This window comes from Jaculus jaculus, chromosome 12 (assembly GCF_020740685.1).
Source record: "Jaculus jaculus isolate mJacJac1 chromosome 12, mJacJac1.mat.Y.cur, whole genome shotgun sequence".
In the NCBI taxonomy this organism is placed as follows: Eukaryota; Metazoa; Chordata; class Mammalia; order Rodentia; family Dipodidae; genus Jaculus; species Jaculus jaculus.
Genome location: NC_059113.1, coordinates 66,114,932 through 66,134,139, shown reverse-complemented (window position 1 = coordinate 66,134,139; position 19,208 = coordinate 66,114,932). Strand labels below are relative to the sequence as shown.

The 19,208-nt window shown below is 39.6% G+C and overlaps 1 protein-coding gene across 5 annotated transcripts in view; it reads right to left on the bottom strand.

Moving 5' to 3' along the window:
* The window catches only part of Naa35 (N-alpha-acetyltransferase 35, NatC auxiliary subunit), a 136,543-nt gene that overhangs the window by 96,047 nt on the left and 21,288 nt on the right, over positions 1-19,208 (bottom strand). For all 5 annotated transcript variants that reach the window (XM_045131360.1, XM_045131361.1, XM_045131363.1 and 2 more), the window contains exon 3: positions 9,769-9,802. In XM_045131360.1, coding sequence (XP_044987295.1) covers positions 9,769-9,802 — 34 coding nt within the window. The remainder of the gene's footprint in view (positions 1-9,768; positions 9,803-19,208) is intronic.

The window sequence follows — 19,208 nt, the reverse complement described above, 5'->3', positions numbered from 1 at the left end:
CACTAACCTTACCCACACCCTTATGTTCCCTTATTTAGTAAGACATGGGAGTTTATATCCAAGAATGTTATATGCCCATGAATGTTTTTCCATGATACAATACGTTATTTTTAAATTAATGTGATTTCACAATGCTCTACAATTGCAAAAGTAACAAAATCTACTGCTGGCAAGTTAACACTGGAAACAGCTAATTAATTACCTCACAGCTGGAATATTGTATCACACTGTCAAACCTCTAACTCCATTTCAGCTTTGTTTGTTTATTTGTTTTGTTTTGTTTTTCTAAGGAGGTCACTCTAGCTCAGGCTGACCTAGAATTCACTATGGAGTCTCAGGGTGGCCTCGAACTCACAGCAATCCTACCTCTTTTCAGTTGTTTTTACTTGGGGGGGGGGTGTTAAGCAAAACTTTACAGGAAAGCTGCTTTAAAGGGCTAGAGGTAAGAATTAAGTTTATTCTTACTATCTGGGACTGGAACATCCCAACCAACTGCTTAGATGACAAGTTGAGGCAACAGAGAAAGCAGGAAAAGGCCCACACAGGAATAGACATTGAAAAAAGATGAGAAAGAGGCAGATAGAGAATAGAGAGAATGGGTTACCAGAGCCTCCAGCCACTACAAACAAACTCCAGACACATGTGCCATCTTGTATACCTAGCTTATGGGAGCACTGGGGAATCAAACCTGAGTCATTAGGCTTTGCAGGCAAGCGCCTTAACCACTAAGCCATCTCTCCAGCCTAAGACTTCATTTTTTTTTCAAGCAGACTACCATGCCAAGAATATAAAGACAACTATCTCATTACTACTTACTACAGTAAATCATTTCTATCAAATAAAAAGTAATTGAAAGACATCAAAAAGAACTTTGTGGGGGACCTGTACACTCTGGGTTGGTGAGGGGCCATTGCATGTTTGGGACCTGTGAGGTCCAGGCTAGTGAAGAGCAAGGCATGTTTGGGGCCTGTGTGCTCGAGGCTGGTAAGGTGCATGGAGTCTTTGGGGCCTATATGATCCAGGTAGGTGAGGGGTATAGAGTGTCTGAAGCCTGTGTTTTCTGGGCACCAGAATATTTGGAGCCTGTGCGCCCAATCCACACCTCCAGTGCCCTAGCAAGTACCCTCCTCTACACTGTGCCTCTGGCATTAGCAAATCTTTTGAGTCTTGGTCTGATCCTACCAAACTAGTTGCTGGCTGCCTCATTTCACCAATGCTCCTACACCAGCTAACTCCTTGGACCCAAGCTTCAGCCTAGTCCATGGAGCCCTGGGCCCCAAACACCCCACCTGCCCATTCTTCCCCACTGCTGGTATTTACCTACCTGTGCCCCCTTAGGACATCACTCCTACCCCAGACAGAGAGCACAGGAGTATCTGGTAACCAACCACCAGGGGGTACCAGTGAGTCTTCTACCACCTGCTCAGCTGGGCACAGTAGGGAAGCAGGGCCAAGTGCTACTGCCCCTGGGCACAATAGGTAAGGCATGGCTATGATCATAGGCTGAAGAGATTCCACACTTCCAACCACAGTTCTCTTATCAGCCACCAGCCCAAAACTACAGGCATATTACAACCTCCACAACATCTATGAAAACAATGGCATTCCACTCAATTCCAGTTCAAACCCAAAATAGAACACTCACTAAACATCTTACAAGAGCAAATACCTGCTTCAACCATGATAAAACAGACTTTTGCCCCAAGATGGGGAGACCTAAAACCAAGGAAAATAACAAGACAAACTGAGAGATCTCCACCAAGGTTGCCTAGTCCCACAACGGAAGTCTCCAGTGAAACCAGAGAAGACAACAGAAACTGAACACCAAAACGGAAGCACAATGAGCTTATTTACCCTGACCAAGCAAATCGCTGAAATGGAATCAAATCATCAAAAACAAATGTAATTGAGAGGAATCATCTCTTACAGCACACAGCACTCATCACTAGGCTTAACATAATGGAGGAAATCCAGAGACAAACACCTAAAAAGAGAGACAAATGAAAGTGAGTCAACAAATAAAGGATCTCAGTAACTAGCTGATTAAGCTTAATGAAGACATAATCAAATAAAGAATGAATTCCAGGAAGCAACAAGAAAATCAAACCTTGACTAAAAATTGGAATTCCACAAACAGATGGATACAATGTGGAATAACACAACAGAAAAAAAAATTCTTTTTTTTTTTTTTTGTCTCACTCTAGCCCAGGCTGACCTAGAATTAACTGTGTAGTCTCAGGGTGGCCTTGAACTCACAGCAATCCACCTATCTCTGCCTTCTGAGTGCTGGAACTAAAGGCATGTGCTACCAAGCCCAGCAAAAAAAAAAAAAAAAATTCAAAAGCTCTCTTGAAGCCCTCATGAGCAGAGTTGATCTGGTGAAGGAAAGAACCTCACATCTGGAAGATAAAACAGAAGAAATTGATTGGGAGTCCAAAACTTGGATAAATTCAAAATCATGCAACCAGAACATGAGGGATTTGTGGGATACCCTAAAATGATGAAACATCTGGATGACAGGTATACCAGAAGGGGAAGAAATTCAGGCAAAAGGCATGGATAATATATTCAACAAAATTATTGAAAAAAATGTTCCCACTCTCTCAAAACAGAAAACCCTCTAAATACAAGCAGCTAACATAACACCAAACACATTGGACCAAAGAAGAAACTATTTAAGACATATCATAGTGAAAACTAAACAATGAAACAAAAAGAGTGCTAAAAGCAGCAAGTGAGAAACAACTTAAAACACACAAAGATAATGCCATCAGAATTACCAAAGATTTTTCAATGGAAACCCTAGAAGCGAGAAGGGCTTGAAATGGAGCATTTCAAAATCTAGTAACTATGGCTTCCAAACCAAACTACTAGACCCAGTGAAAATATCTCTCACAATAGATGGTGTAAAGGAAAACCTTCTATGATAAAACCCAGCTCTATGAGTATTATGAGCACAAAGCCAAACCTACAGAGAATACGCCACACAGAACAGACAAACATCCAACCTCAAGAGCCTACAAAAGGAAGAACGCAATAACCAAAATATACAGGTCAAAGAAATCACCAAACTCCATAAAGCATCCAAAATGGCAGGGATTAAATTGAACCTCACAGTTAGGACATTAAATATTAATGGTCTTAACTCACCTATAAAAAGATACAAGTTAACAGGTGGTTAAGACAAATGGACCCTTCCATCTACTGTCTAAAAGAAACCCACCTCACCACAAAGGATAGACACTACCTCAGGTTGAAATGACAGAAAATTGTTTTCCAAGCAAATAGAAAGAAGAAACAAGTGAGTATGGCTATATTAATATCTGAAAAAACAGCCTTCAAACCAAAAGTCATCAAAAAGGACTAAGAAGGACACGTTTTACTCATCAAGGGAATGATATAACAAGGACACTGCAATCATAAATCTATACACACCAAACACTGGTACACACAGCATAACCTACTCAACAACAAACCAGAAATAAATTCCAATACCATCACAGGAGGGGATTTCAATACCCCACTATCATCAATAGTTCGTTCAAGAAAAATCAACAGGCAAATAAAATATCTCAACATGATCATAGATCAAGTAGACCTAACATAAATCTACAGAAAATTCTACCCCAATTCTGTACAGAATACACATACATTCTTTCAGCAGCCCATGGAATGTTCTCCAAAATACATCATATATTAGGGCATAAAGCATGCCTCCATAAATTCAGGATAGTTGACATTACTTCCTGCATCATATTAGACCACAATGTGTTAAAGGTAGAAATTAACAACAGAACTAGGAGAAATTACATCACCTCCTGGAGACTGAACAACACACTGTTAAACAATAAATAGGTCATGGAAGAAATCAAAAAGGAAATTATAAAATTTCTTGACCTGAATGATAGCAAAGATACATCATACCAAAACTTATGAAACACAATGAAGGCAGTCCTAAAGAAAAATTAATAGCATTAAAAGACTTCATAACAAAGATGGAGACCTCAAATTAGTAACCTAACCATCCACCTAAAGTTGTTGGTAAAAGAAGAACAATCCAACCCTAAGAGTTCCAGACAAAAAGAAATAATTAAGATCAGAACAGAAATTAATGAATTGGAAACTAAGAAAACAATTTAAAAAATGATGAATCAAAGAAAATTTTAGGGAGGGAATTACCATGGGATATATTTTGTAATAATGGAAAATGTTAATAAAAATTTTTAAAGAAAAAAAAGAAAATTTTAAAAACTGATGAGAGCCAGGCGTGGTGGCACATGCCTTTAATCCCAGCACTCGGGAGGCAGAGGTAGGAGGATCACTGTGAGTTCGAGGTCACTACATAGTGAATTCCAGGTCTGGGCTAGAGTGAAACCTCAAAAAACAAAACAAAACAAAACAAAAAACCTGATGAGAACTGGAGAGATGACTTAGCAATTAAGGGGTTTGCCTGCAAAGCCTAAGGACCCAAGTTCAATTCCCCCATACTCATGTAAACCAGATGCACAAGGTGGCACATGCATCTGGAAATTTGTTTGCAGTGGCTGGAGACACTGGCATATCCAATCTCTCTCTCTCATTCATATATATCTTTCTCTTTCAAATAAATAAATAAAGTTTCTTTTTAAAAATGATGAAACCAAGAGGTGATTTTTCACATAAATAAACAAAATTGATAATAAACACCTGAGCAACTAGGTTAAAAAAAAAAGAGGTCTCAAATTAACAAAATTAGACTTGAAAAGGGAGAGGTCACAACAGACATCAATGAAATTGGAATAATCATCTAAAACTTCTATTCCACAAAACTGGATAACCCAGAAAAAATGGATGAACTCCTAGAGCCATACCACCTACCAAAACTAAATCCAGAGAAAGTTACATAATGGTGGAAGAAGCTAGCCCCTTTTCACAGGTCCATTCAGAAAGAAAAACCACTAACATAAGCAAGCATATGGTAGGAACCTCAAGAAGAGCTCAAGAATTTTGTATATCTTTACAATGGAATCCAGATCTGCCCTCCAAAACACCTTAAGGCTGGACCACAGGATCCATCCACAGTGACACTTCCTCCAGCAAGGAGGCTAGAGATCTAAAGCTTTAAAAAATTCCTGAATCTATTGGGGAACATCCATGTAAACTAATGCACCAATGCAATGAAAGATTTTATATAATGAAAATATAAAAATACTCAAGAAGGAAATTGAGGAGGACATGAGAAGATGGAAGGAGTTTCCATGCTCCTAGATAGGTAGAATTAATATTGTGAAAATGGCAATCCTAACAAAAGCAATGTAGAGATTCAATACAATACTAATAAAATTCCCAGCATCATTTTTCACAGAGATAGAAGAAATAATCTCAGGGCTGGAGGGATAGTTAGCGGTTAAGGAATTTGCTTGCAAAGCCAAAGGACCCAGGTTCAATTCCCTAGGACCCATGTTAACCAGATGCACAAGGGGTGCACGTGTCTGGAGTTCATTTGCAATGGCTGGAGGCCCTGGCATGCCCATTCTCTCCCTCCCTCTCCTTTCTTGATCAAATAAATAAATAAATAAAAAATTTTTTCTTTTTTTCAAGGTAGGGTCTCACTCTAGCCCAGGCTGACTTGGAACTCACTATGTAGTCTCAAGGTGACCTCAAAGTCATGGTGATCCTCCTACCTCTGCCTCCCGAGTGCTGGGATTAAAGGCATGTGCCACCACGTCCAGCATAATTTTTTTTTAAAATTTTTTGTTGTTGTTTATTTTTATTTATTTGAGAGCAACAGACAGAGAAAGAAAGGGGCAGAGAGAGCTCCTAGGAGAGTGGGCGCTCCAGGGCTGCTTAGCCACTGCAGACGAACTCCAGACGCATGCGCCCCCTTGTGCATCTGGCTAACATGGGTCCTGGGGAATAAAGCCTAGAACCAGGGTCCTTAGGCGTCACAGGCAAGCGCTTAACTGCTAAGCCATCTCTCCAGCCCTTAAGTATTTTTTAAAAAAGAAAAAATAATCAAAGTTCATATGGAATGGCAAAAGGCCCCAGACATACCAAAATATCCTCAGAAAAAGAAACATTATATCCATTATATCCAATCTAAAGCTATACTACAAAGCCATAATAACAAAAACATCATGGTACTTGCATAAAAACTGATATATAGGCCAGTGGAACAGAATTTAAGACCCAGCCCTTAGAGTTCAAGCAACTACACCTACTTGATATTTAACAAGAGTCAACAATGGACACTGAAGATAGCATCTTCAATAAATAGTACTGGACAATTTGGATAACCATGTGTAGAAAAACAAAACTAGGCCCACTCTTCTCACCATGCAGAAAAATCAACAACAAATGGATTAAAGACCTCAATATGAGACTCTGAAACTCTCAAAATACTAGATGAGGACTGGAGAGATGGCTTAGCGGTTAAAGCACTTGCCTGCAAAGCCTTAAAGAAAGACCCATGTTCAATCCCTCTCCAGATCCCATGTAAGCCAGATGTACAAAGGTGAGGTTAAGTGCAAGGTTGCACATGCCCGCTAGGTGGTGCAAACTTCTGGAATTCGATTGCAGTGGCTGAGGCTCAGGCATGCCAACTCTCTCTCTCTCTCTCTCTTTAAAAAAAAAAATACACTGGGGCTGGAGAGATGGCTTAGCGGTTAAGCGCTTGCCTGTGAAGCCTAAGGACCCCGGTTCGAGGCTCAGTTCCCCAGGTCCCACGTTAGCCAGATGCACAAGAGGGCGCACGCGTCTGGAGTTCGTTTGCAGAGGCTGGAAGCCCTGGCACGCCCATTCTCTCTCTCTCTCCCTCTATCTGTCTTTCTCTCTGTGTCTGTCGCTCTCAAATAAATAAATTAAAAATTTTAAAAAAATACACTGGATGAAAAAATGGGGGGAGGTGTGGAGAGATGGCTTAGAGGTTAAGAAGTTTACCAGAAAAGCCAAAGCCAAAGGACCTGGGTGCGATTTTCCAGTACCCATGTAAAGCCACAGGCACAAGGTGGCACCTGCATCTGGAGTTTGTTTGCAGTGGCTAGGAGGCCCTGGTAGACCCATTCTCTCTAAATCTGCCTCTCTCCCTCTCTCTCTCTCTCTCTCTCTCTCTTTCTCTCTCTCTTGGGGGGGGGGGGATTAGGGTGAGTTCTCCATGATATAGGAGTGGAGAAACACTTCCTGAACATTTATCCCAGTACCCCAGTAAATAAACAACCACTCAACCAGTGAGACTTCATGAACCTAAAAAGCTTTTGTACAGATAAACATACAACAAATAGAGCCAATATCCACAGAATGGGACAAATCTTTGCCAGCTATACCACTGACAGAGACCTAATATCTATAATCTACAAAAAACTCAAAAAATTAAGCAATAAAAAACTCAAACAATCCATTCAATGTTCAACATCTTTAACCATCAGGGAAATGCAAATTAAAACAACTGTAAGATTCCACCTTACTCCAGTCAGGATGGCAATCATTAAAAAATCAAACTACGGGGCTGGAGAGATGGCTTATCGGTCAAGCGCTTGCCTGTGAAGCCTCAGGTTCACCGGTTCGAGGCTCGATTCCCCAGAACCCATGTAAGCCAGATGCACAAGGGAGCGCACATGTCTGGAATTCACACGTGTCTGGAGTTCATTTGCAGTGGCTGGAGGCCCTGGTGCACCCATTCTCTCTCTCTCTCTCTCCCTCTCCCTCTTTCTTTCTCTGTCGCTTTCAAACAAATAAATAAAAATAAACCAAAAAAAAATCAAACAATAAATGTTGGTAAAGATGTGGGGAAAGAAAAGCCCTCATTCACTGCTAGAGGGAGTACAAATTGTACAACCACTATGGAAATCAATATAGAGACTCTGGACAAAGATGAAACTAGAGCTACCAACTAACCCATCCATTTCTCTACTGGGCATCTACCCTAAAGCTCCACCCTCCACTGCAGTGGTATTTGCTCAACCATATTTATAGCTGCTGAATTCACAATAGCTAAGAACTGGAATCAACCTAGGTTGATGAATGGATAATGAAGATGTGGTACATATACACAATGGAATTCTCAGAAGTGAGGAAAACTGATATAATGAAATTTGTAGGAAAATGGAGACTTGGAACAGATCATACTAAGCAAACTAACACAAGCACAGAAGACAAATGCCACATGTTCTCCCCCATCTCTAGTTCCTAACCTGGCACAGCTTGAGTTGCAGGTATAGCTGACAAGCGACTGGAGGGGCAGATAAGAGGAATAGCAGGGTTTTAGAGGAGGGGAATGGGAGGGTGGAGGGAGATACACACAAAACCAAATCCAAAATGAATGGGTACCATAGAAGTCTTTTTCCTGCATAGTTGACTAAAAGATATAACCCTCGTTAGCAACATGGAGGGATTGTCTGGTAAAAGGGGCACTGGAGAAGTTGGGATGAAGTCTAACCCTAAAATATTTGGCCATGGATTCTAACTCCTAGTACCAGAAATTGGATGCAATCCACATTAAGTTGTTTATCAGAGAGAACTACAAGGTCCCAGAAACAAAACAGGTAAAAGACTCTATTGTTGAAGACACCACATGCTGCTGACCCAAAACATAGAGATCTGGATGAATCTAGAAGAAAGTCAGCTCCCAGATGGTTAACCTGTATAAATGTAAAACTCTGAGAGTGAGTTCTATGTATGTTTTGAAAACCTTTGAGATGATTACATTCATTGTTCTTGTTCTTGTTTTTTTTTTTTTTTTTTTATGGAGGCAGGATCTAGATAGCCCAGGCTGACCTGGAACTTACTCTGCAGCCCTAGGCTCCTACCTCAGCCTCCCAAGTGCTGGGATTAAAAGTGTGCATGGCCCACAATGACCAGCTATTTCAGATGATTCTGATGCAAAATAAAATATAAAAAGAATGAATTTCAGGTTCTCTTCCCCCAGCAAAGTGTTCAATTTTATCCTCTCACTAAGTCAAAATATCATAGTCCTAACAGTGAAACTGAGGCTAGCCCTAACCGTATGAATATTGAGGCTACCTATGGAATTTTAAATATGTCAGAATTTCAGCCAGACGTGGTGGCACACGCCTTTTATCCCAGTATTCGGGAAGCAGAGGTAGGAGGATCATTGTGTTTGAGGCCAGCCTGAGACTACATAGTGAATCACAGGTCAGCGTGGGCTAGAGCAAGACCCTACCTCAAAAACCAAACCAAAAAACTCTTTAAAAATATGTCAGAATTTCCTTTCTTTCCCATGGATTCTAAATTTGCTGCTATAAAAGCATTTAATCAGCAACTAACCTATCACTCTTGACATTTAATAACCTTTCTTCAAGAAATTCCATATTCAGTTCATCTATTCTCACAAAAAGTATCCTAATTCAGTAGTTCACTAGTTATAAGCACTAGTTATTTCACATAATAACCAGAGTCAGCTGCCCAACAGACAGCACACCCAAGTTAAAAGTATATACAATTTGGGCTGGACAGATGGCTTAGCGGTTAAGGTGTTTGCCTGCAAAACCAAAGGATCCTGGTTCAATTCTTCAGGACCCACCTAAGCCAGATGCACACGTTCATTTGCAGTGGCTGAAGGCCCTGGCATGCCCATTCACTCCCTCTTCTCTCTCTCTGCCTCTTTCTTTCTCAAATAAATAAATATATAAAATATATTTTTTAAAAGTATATATAATTCATTTTCACAGCTCTGAAATATAAATTATCCAGACTTAAAGAATACTCCACATCAGAAAAACTATTGAAATATTACAAATACTACACAACATCAAAGGACAAATTAATACTCACAGCTTATCATGAAGTAGTTCTCCCAACTTTAGTTCTGAAAGAAACAAAGAAAAATTATTTGATCATCAATTTATATTTAACTTTCAATTCTAGCAAGGGCCTTTAATCACTGAGTCATCTCCCATTCTGCAATCGATTAGTTTTTTGAGACAAGGTTTCACAGTGTATCCCTGTGTAGAGCAGGCTGATCTTGAACTTGATCCTTCTGCCTCTGTCACACAAGTACTGGGACTACAAGGTATGAGCCAACATTCCTAATTTAACAATACCAAAATGCTCTTTGGCTTTTTCACTTTGCTGACTAGTGACTAGTGACAAAACAGCAATGGTAGAAAGAGGGGAGAAAACAGCAAAGGCAGGCAAAACAGCTTCAGTGCATATCAACACTGTAACCCCAAACTAAACTAATGGTAAATTCTTCACTTCCCTTCCATATACTTGTCATTACAAGACACAAATATCTTTTTAAATCTTATTCAAGAATGTCTTCAATGACTTCTATCCATTAGAAAAGAAATACAAATCAATGTTCTAATGATACAACCCACAAGAATGAGTATAAAATTAAAAATCTCTCTGAGCCAGACGTGGTGACACACACCTTTAATCCCAGCACTTGGGAGGCAGAGGTAGGTAGATTGCCGTGAGTTCAAGGCCACTCTGAGACTACACAGTGAATTCTAGGTCAGCCTGGACTAGAGTGAGACCCTACCACCTCAGGAAAAAAAAAAAAAAAAAGTATCTCTCTGGGCTGGAGAGATGGCTTAGCAGTTAAAGCACTTGCCTGTGAAGCCAAAAGGACCCAGGTTCAGTTCCCCAGGACCCACATTTAAATTCTGGTTCATCAAATTTGTCTTCATTGGTGCTGCTGTGCATGTACCCAAGAGGGCACAGGTGGCACATGCTTCTGGAGTTCATTTACAATGGCTAAAGGCTATGGTGAGCCTATTCTCTCTCTTTCTCACACTGCTTGCAAATAAATAAGTACAATAAAATAAATTTTTAAAAATTAAACATTATCTCCTGCCATGAAACAGTAACAGCAAGAGATTACAAATGTTCCCAAGCCTCTTTAATCCATTATATTCTGATGAAACTTTGAAGAAAGCTGAACCTAAGTGATAACTAAAATATTAAGCTAACCATGTCTTTACAGTAGAAATTCTAGTTTAAATCAAACTTATATACATATATATATGTTTTTGTTTTTTGAGGTAGGGTCTCACTCTGGCCCTGGCTGACCTGTAACTCACTATGTGGTCTCAGGGTAGCCTCACATTCATGATGATCCTCCTACCTCTGCCTTCAAGTGCTGGGATTAAAGTCATGTGCCACCACGCCCAGCTCTAAATCATAACATTTTTAATCATTAGCTTATACAAGTGCAAGAATCCTCTTCCAAAGGTAAAACTTCCAATCTATGTGATTAGAGGCTATTCCATAGTCAATTTTTTTATTATTAATTCTTTCAGACAGAGGGGAGAGAAAAGAGAATTGGCATGTCAGCATTTTAGCCACTGCTATCAAACTCCAGACACTCATGCCACCTACTGGGATGTGTGACCTTGCACTTGTCTTATCTTTGTGTGTCTGGCTAACATGGGATCTGGAGAATAGAACATGGGTCCTTAGGCTTTGCAGGCAAGCGTCTTCATCTCTCCACCCCTCCATAGTGAATTTTTTAACACTATTAACTTTTGTCAATAAAGATGAATTCGCTTTCATAAAAATCTATTCAAAGCTGGACATAGTGGCTCACACCTATAATCTCACCACTCCAGAAGCTGAGGTAGGTGGATTGCCTTGAGTTTGAGACCAGCCTGGGTTATAGAATGAATTCCAGGTCAGCCTGAATTAGAGTGAGTCCCTGACTCAAAAACAATTGTTGAAGGTCATCTTTGACTATATACCAAGTTCAAAGCCAGCTTGGGCTACAAAAGACCATGTCTCAAAAATGAAACAAACATATTAACATTTGGAAGAACTACATAATTCACTTAACCAATACTTTACAAATGTCAATGCATGTTACAAAAATATAAAACTCTACACTTATATTTTGCTTTGGAAAATACACAGTAACTTTTTTGTTGGATTTTTTATTTTTTTACTTTTTTGGTGGTGTGTTTTGTTTGTTTAGGTTTTCTGAGATAGGATCTCACTTTGTAGATCAGGCAAGCCATGAATCCAGGGCAATTGTCCTGGATTCAGCCTAACACACAATATTTTTAAAGAGAATATATTGTTCTGAGTCTAAAATAACCTATCATATATTATATATACGCCATACACACACACACAGATACACACACACTGATTTGGGTAGTTGTGTATCCTGGGAAAGCACTTGTAATGGAAGTTTTATTGTCAACTTGATCTGATTAGGAATCCACAGTGTTCCTCTTGAGTGAGCCTCTAAGGTTGCTTCCAGGAAGGACTAACTGAAGGAGTAAGTCTGTCCACCAGAGTGAGTCCTACCTCCAGAGTGGGCAGTTCTTCCATTGGGGAAAGATCCCTTTCCTCCTACCTGGCTGCTGGTGAATGCCTTCACTTGCATGTGCATCTACATCCTGTCCTGCTCTCCTTCCTCAGCACTGGAACCAAATTTTCACAGCCTTCCAACATGAACTGAAGACAAGTACCTCTCCAGGACGCCTTTAGTCATTCAGTGCTGGATTGGGACCACTGAGGTATGCAGCCACATGAACTGAGCATCTAACAGGTTCCTTGACTCATAAACCTACAGACTGGTATTGGTGGACTGCCATAAGCTAATCCAATAAATTCCCTTTTTAATATAACTCATTCTAAAGGTTCTGTTTCCCTAGAGGAACCTGACTAATACAACACTCTACTACAGAGCTACATCCCCAATACTTTACAATATTTTATTTATGGTAGATTTGGGTACCAAACAGCTTCAGTCAATTTAAAGATACAAGCTTTAGAAGTTAATGACCACTCTAAGCCTTAGTTTCCTCACTTATAAAACAAAGGCTTAGAATTAGATGGCTCATAGGTCTCTCAAAACTTTAGCAATCAAATCTCTCACTGGTAATCTATGCACTGTACACTTTAACTTATTTATGAAATACAGTACAAGCACTCTCACTGCATTATCAACAACTGGAATTATCATTTATCCCTCACAATGAACAAAGTCAAAAAAAACAGTACTCATAGTCATTATCATAAAATAATTTTACCTTCACATGCCCTTTCAAATAGTCTGGGGAGGGCAGAACACACATTTTGAACTAAGGATAACACAGTGATTAATTAACTCTAAAGTTACTTTTACACTGAAGCCTTAAATGGTTCAATGCTCTATAGCTGAAATCATTCAAAACAAAGGAAAAAATCAGTTATGAAGAAAAATTGGCTCAATTTATTGTTGTAGTGACTCTAAGGTTTTTGGTATTACTGTGCTTTTTGTTTTTGTTTTTGTTTGAGGTAGGGTCTCACCCTAGCCCAGGCTGACTTGGAATTCACTATTATAGGGTAGCCTTAAACTCAGGATGATCCTCCTACCTCTGCCTCCCAAGTGATGGGATTAAAAATGTGTGCCACCATGCCAAGGGTCCAATAAACTCTCTTAATTAATTTCACACTGTTTAGGGAGATGTGGGGGATATTTGTTCTTCATTTTTTTGTTTTGTTTTGTTTTGTTTTTGATACAGGGCCTTACACTGTAAGCTAAGGCAGTCTACTATGTAAGCCTAGACTGCATTTGAAAGCCTGGAAATTCTTCTGCCTCAGCTTTCTGAGTGATAAGATTATAAACATGAGGTACCATGGCCAGCTTAATCCTTATATAAAGAATGAGTATGGGCTGAGGAGATGGCTTAGTGGTTAAGGGACTTGCCTGTAAAGCCAAAGGACCTAGGTTCAATTCCTCAGGACCCACATAAGCCTTATGCACAAGGTAGTTCATAAATTTGGAGTTCATTTGCAGTGACTGGAGACCCTGGTACGCCTGTTTCTGTCTCTCCCTGCCTATTTCTCACTTTCCCAAGTAAATAAAAGTATTTTTCAAAGAATGAATATAAACCTGTTATGAGAGAATTTAACTTAATACTGAGGGTTGGCATCTTATTAAAAATGTAATAAAGTGAGTCACGACTTTTGCATGGAGATATGGGTATACAGTAGTGCCAAGCAGCTAAAATAAGAGTAATTTTTCTTTTTTTTTTTTCTTTTTTCTTTCTTTGTTTCTTTATTTTAATTTGAGAGAGAGAATAGGCATGTCAGGGCCTGCAGCCACTACAAACGAACTCCAGATGCATGTGCCACCTTGTGCATCTGGCTTATGAGAGTCCTGGGGAATCAAACCAGGGTCTTTTGGCTTTGCAGGCAAAGGCCTTAACGGCTAAGCCATCCCTCCAACCCAATGGTCATTTTTCTAAAGACATGTGCTCTTACAGAGAAAAGTATGCACACAAGCAGCAATGCAAATGACTAGCACAGAAATAAGATCATGAGTAAACTGGTATGATAGAGACCTGAAATGATTATACCATTATAAATGGTTATATTCCCAGCCAGAGCCCCTGTAAGGACCTTCTGTAATATAGCTGAAATCCATTATTAAAATTATATTCAAGCAGAACAAATAAATTTACTTCTGGGTAAAGGTGGCCAGGAGAACATCTATAACTACCTTTAATTCCCTCAAGTTCCAATAAAACAAGAGAGATTTTTCTAAAGGACATAAATCCCAAAGAGGAGAATAAACAAAGGCAGGAATAACCATAGCAACAAAGCTGAGGAAATTTAGAAAATCATGTCGCTTATTAACAGCCCCACAAAAATTAAATTCTAAAGCAAGAGTGGAGAAAAATCTAAGGACCACCCATTCTTATTAATGGGCTCTGAAAGTGAAGGTAAAGAAAGGCTACAACATGCAGGATGACTAGTCAGATTCCCCATAGCCTAGACCAAATTTATGAAGCAGGATGACTACTACTCCAGAATTCTGGACAATGATAAAGTCTTTCTTTGGAGAGGGTAGAACAAAGTCCCCAAGAACACCAGATAATTTAAATGCCAGTATACATAACTGGCATTTATTATTAAGTGAACATGTGAAAAGCCCAGTCCTCTCATTTAGCTGTTACATATGGACAGTCAAGTCAGATCTTCAACTCCAAGGCAGATATGATACATACAAGAGAAAAAAACTAAAACTTTACACCCTAGGTTTTCCAACAATATAAAAAAAAATTGCCGGGTGTGGTGGCGCATGCCTTTAATCCCAGCACTTGGGGGGCAGAGGTAGGAGGATCGCCATAAGTTCGAGGCCACCCTGAGACTCCATAGTGAATTCCAGGTCAGCCTGGGCTAGAGTGAGACCCTACCTTGAAAAAGAAAAAAAAGAAAAAAAAAGTCGTATCACTCTATATTGGTGTTCAAAGCCAAAGACAAAGGGTCCTGATATTCAGAAATTCAGAGCTTCCAATTGGCTTTTCCATCCCCTACCCAGATTGGAGGAAAAGAAAAATTAAACAGAAATTCTAATGAACTATATTGATTCTTAAAGAGATTAAATTGTCCAAAGCTGATACCAAGTAAGAATACTCAGAAACAAAAGAGGAACAAACACATTTAGAGAAAAGAAACTTACAAATTAAAACTATCGGGGGCTGGAGAGATGGCTTAGCGGTTGAACGCTTGCCTGTGAAGCTCAAGGACCACTGTTCAAGGCTCGATTCCCCAGGACCCCCGTTAGTCAGATGCACAAGGGGGCACACGCGTCTAGAGTTCGTTTTCAGTGGCTGGAGGTCCTTAGCACGCCCATTCTCTCTGTCTCTCTGCCTCTTTCTCGCTGTCACTCTCAAATAAATTAATAAAAAATGAACAAAAAAAAATTAAAACCACAGATTAATCACTGGGACCTCATGAAAGTACATTTGGCACTGCAAAGGACACTGTGAAAAAAGCAAAGAGGCATCCTACAGAATGGGAAAACATCTTTGCCAGCTATATATCTGATAGAGGATTAATATCTCGGATATACAAAGAACTCAAAAAGTTAAATAATAAGGAATCAAACAAGCCGATCTAAAAATAGACTATGGAGCTAAATAGAGCATTCTCCAAGGAAGAAATACAAATGGCATATAAGCATCTAAAAAAATGCTCTACATCACTAGTCATCAGAGAAATGCAGATTAAAACTATATTGAGATTCCATCTCACTCCTGTCAGATTGGCCACCATCACGAGAACAAATGATCATAAATGTTGGCAGGGATGTGGAAAAAGAGGAACCCTTGTACACTGCTGGTGGGAATGCAATCTGGTCCAGTCACTGTGGAAATCAGTGTGGAGGTTCTTTTTTTTTAAATTTTTTTTTGTTCATTTTTTATTTATTTATTTGAGAGCGACAGACACAGAGAGAAAGACAGATAGAGGGGGAGAGAGAGAATGGGCGCACCAGGGCTTCCAGCCACTGCAAACGAACTCCAGACACATGCGCCCCCTTGTGCATCTGGCTAACGTGGAACCTGGGGAACCGAGCCTCAAACCGGGGTCCATAGGCTTCACAGGCGAGCGCTTAACCGCTAAGCCATCTCTCCAGCCCAGTGTGGAGGTTCTTAAAGCAGCTAAAGATTGATCTATCATATGACCCCGCTATAGCACTCCTAGGCATATATCCGAAGGACTCATCTCAATTCCTTAGAAGTACGTGCTCAACCATGTTTATTGCTGCTGAATTTATAATAGCTGGGAAATGGAACCATCCTAGATGTCCCTCAACTGATGAGTGGATAATGAAGATGTGGCACATTTATACAATGGAGTTCTACTCAGTGGTAAAGAAAAATGAAGTTATGAAATTTGCAGAAAAATGGATGGACCTGGAAAGGATTATACTAAGTGAGGTAACCCAGGCCCAGAAAGCCAAGCGCCACATGTTCTCCCTCATATGTGGATCCCAGCTACAGATGATTGGGCTTCTGTGTGAGAAGGAAAAAACTCAGTAGCAGAGGCCAGTAAGTTTAAAAGGAGATATAAAGGGGAGAGAAAGGAAGGGAGGAGGATACTTAATAGGTTGATATTGTATATATGTAAGTACAATTATTGAGATGGGGAGGTAATATGATGGAGAATGGAATTTCAAAGGCAAAAGTGTGGGGGTGGAAGGAGGGAATTACTGTGGGATATTTTTTTATAATCATGGAAAATGTTAATAAAAATTTTAAAAATTAATTAATTAGTTTGAAAAAGTACAGTAGAAAAAATGTTTATTTTTTTTTACTCCTTAGCTGAGCTGTGAATAATACTATATGTCTATAATACAGCTAAAATTATTTTTTTAAAAAGACCACAATCTATAAGTAATATATATATTGGGTTTGACAGTGAAAGGGATCATGAAATACTGATGAAAGTATGCTTCAAAGAATCATAAATACCAAAATAATCAGTTACATGAAAGGAAGTGATGATTTCTGGGCACTCTTTATTTATTTGCATTTGCATGTGCATGTGTATATGGGTACAACAGGTCCTCCTGGCACTGCAAACAAATGTCAGATGCCTATGTTATCTTTTGCACCTGGCTTTAGTATATAATTTGAGAACTGAACCCAGGCCAGCAAACTCTGCAGGCAAGAGGCTTTAACCATTGAACCAAAGTCTCTCGCTAGCCTGAGGATCACCAATTAGGCTAAACTAGATGGGCAAGCAAGCTCCAAGAATCTGTCCACCTCCACTTCACTAGCACTAAAATTACAGGTGCATACCACTATCCAGCATTTTGCATGGGTACTGAGACCTAACCTCAATCCTGGTACTTGCAGGACAAATGCTTCACTGGCTAAAACTATCTCCTCAGCCTGGTCTTTCTGTTGTTGGTTGGTTGGTTTGGTTTAGTTTGGGTATTTTTAGAAACAGGGTCTTGCTATGTAATCCAAACTGGCTTATAACCAATAAAGTTCCTGCCTCAGCCTCCTGAGATCTGGGTGTTTACAAAGTCTCAGCTGAAGCCTGAACTATAATCAAGGTTTTGAATTTTCAAGAAGAAAAAATAAATTATTACTACCAGAGGCTCAAGATCTGCCAACAATCCTTATTCCTATCTGTAGGCAAACAAAAATTGATCTAATTCTATGGCAACACTTAATTTCAAGAACTATATGTATCATAGCTGTACCACTTAAGATAGTACAAGAGCTAATTAGAACACAGTACAGCCAGGCAGAGGTAGGAGGATTGCTGTGAGTTCAAGGCCACTCTAAGACAACAGAGTGAATTCCAGGTCAGCCTGGGCTAAAGTGAGATCCTACCTCGAACAACTCCCCAGCCCCAGTACATTGGTATGTTGTCAGCCACAAAAGGACATAGCATCCTTCTCAATCCATACTCAATCTATCTCTTATTCAAGGTTCCTTCCACAAATAAACAGGGCTAATTTATGAAAGAACATGAAGCCATACCAAAGTCTCTCTCTCAACCAGTATACTCAACTATTTTCCTAGAGTCAGTTCTGACAACTCCCCAAAAGTAGGATATACACACAGATGAACAAAAGGAAATATTGGGAATAAAAGTATAGTTAAATGACATTGTATTTTTACAGACCTATCATCTTCAAATTGTGAGATAATCAACTGTGCATGAACATCATGTCTCAGGGTATTAAAAAAACATAGAATAGGGCTGGAGAGACAGCTAAAGATGGTTAATGGCTCATGCCCACATTGCTGTATGACAAAATCCTCTGACAAAAACTGTTGCCATCTTTATTAGAAGCAGCCATGACTGCATTTGAGACTCTCCAGATTGGGCCTATTGACATTTCCCCTTAGAAGAAGATCAGGGAAAGACATACCCTCACCTGAGCTCTCAAGCATGAAGTCTTGTGGCCTCACAGGAGAGGTAGAGTATATAGAGAGTAAAACACCAAGGGACTGAGAGCTCTGCCTATCCAGTCATGGGAGGTTGTTATCCATGTTGAGATGAAAGCGTTCAGTGTGACCACTTAGGGGTCTCCACACTCCTGTAAGTAACCCCTGACTCATGCTCTATCAAGAAGTCCAATAAACTCACTGGGTTGCCAATGTAAACTTTAGTAGAACTGGCATTTAGTTTGTCAGGGGTCCCCTTCCTGGGGTATTGACTTTGCAAGGAAGGGCCGTTAACTACTGAACCATCTCCCCAACCTCTGTTTACTACTTTAATACACATTGTTTAGTATGCACTCTTTTGTACTATAAATGTTCCACTGTATGTTGTAACTTGTACCTCATTGGAAAATGATTTTCTCTAAACCTAATATATAATATTTTCTTTACACTTTTCATACTACCAACCCATATACTTTACTTGTCATTAATTACTTTACCTACTCTACCCTTATCTATACCCTCTCTTCACTGCACTATTTAAATATTGATACCCTTAGCCAAAAGATAAAACAACAACAAAATCTACAC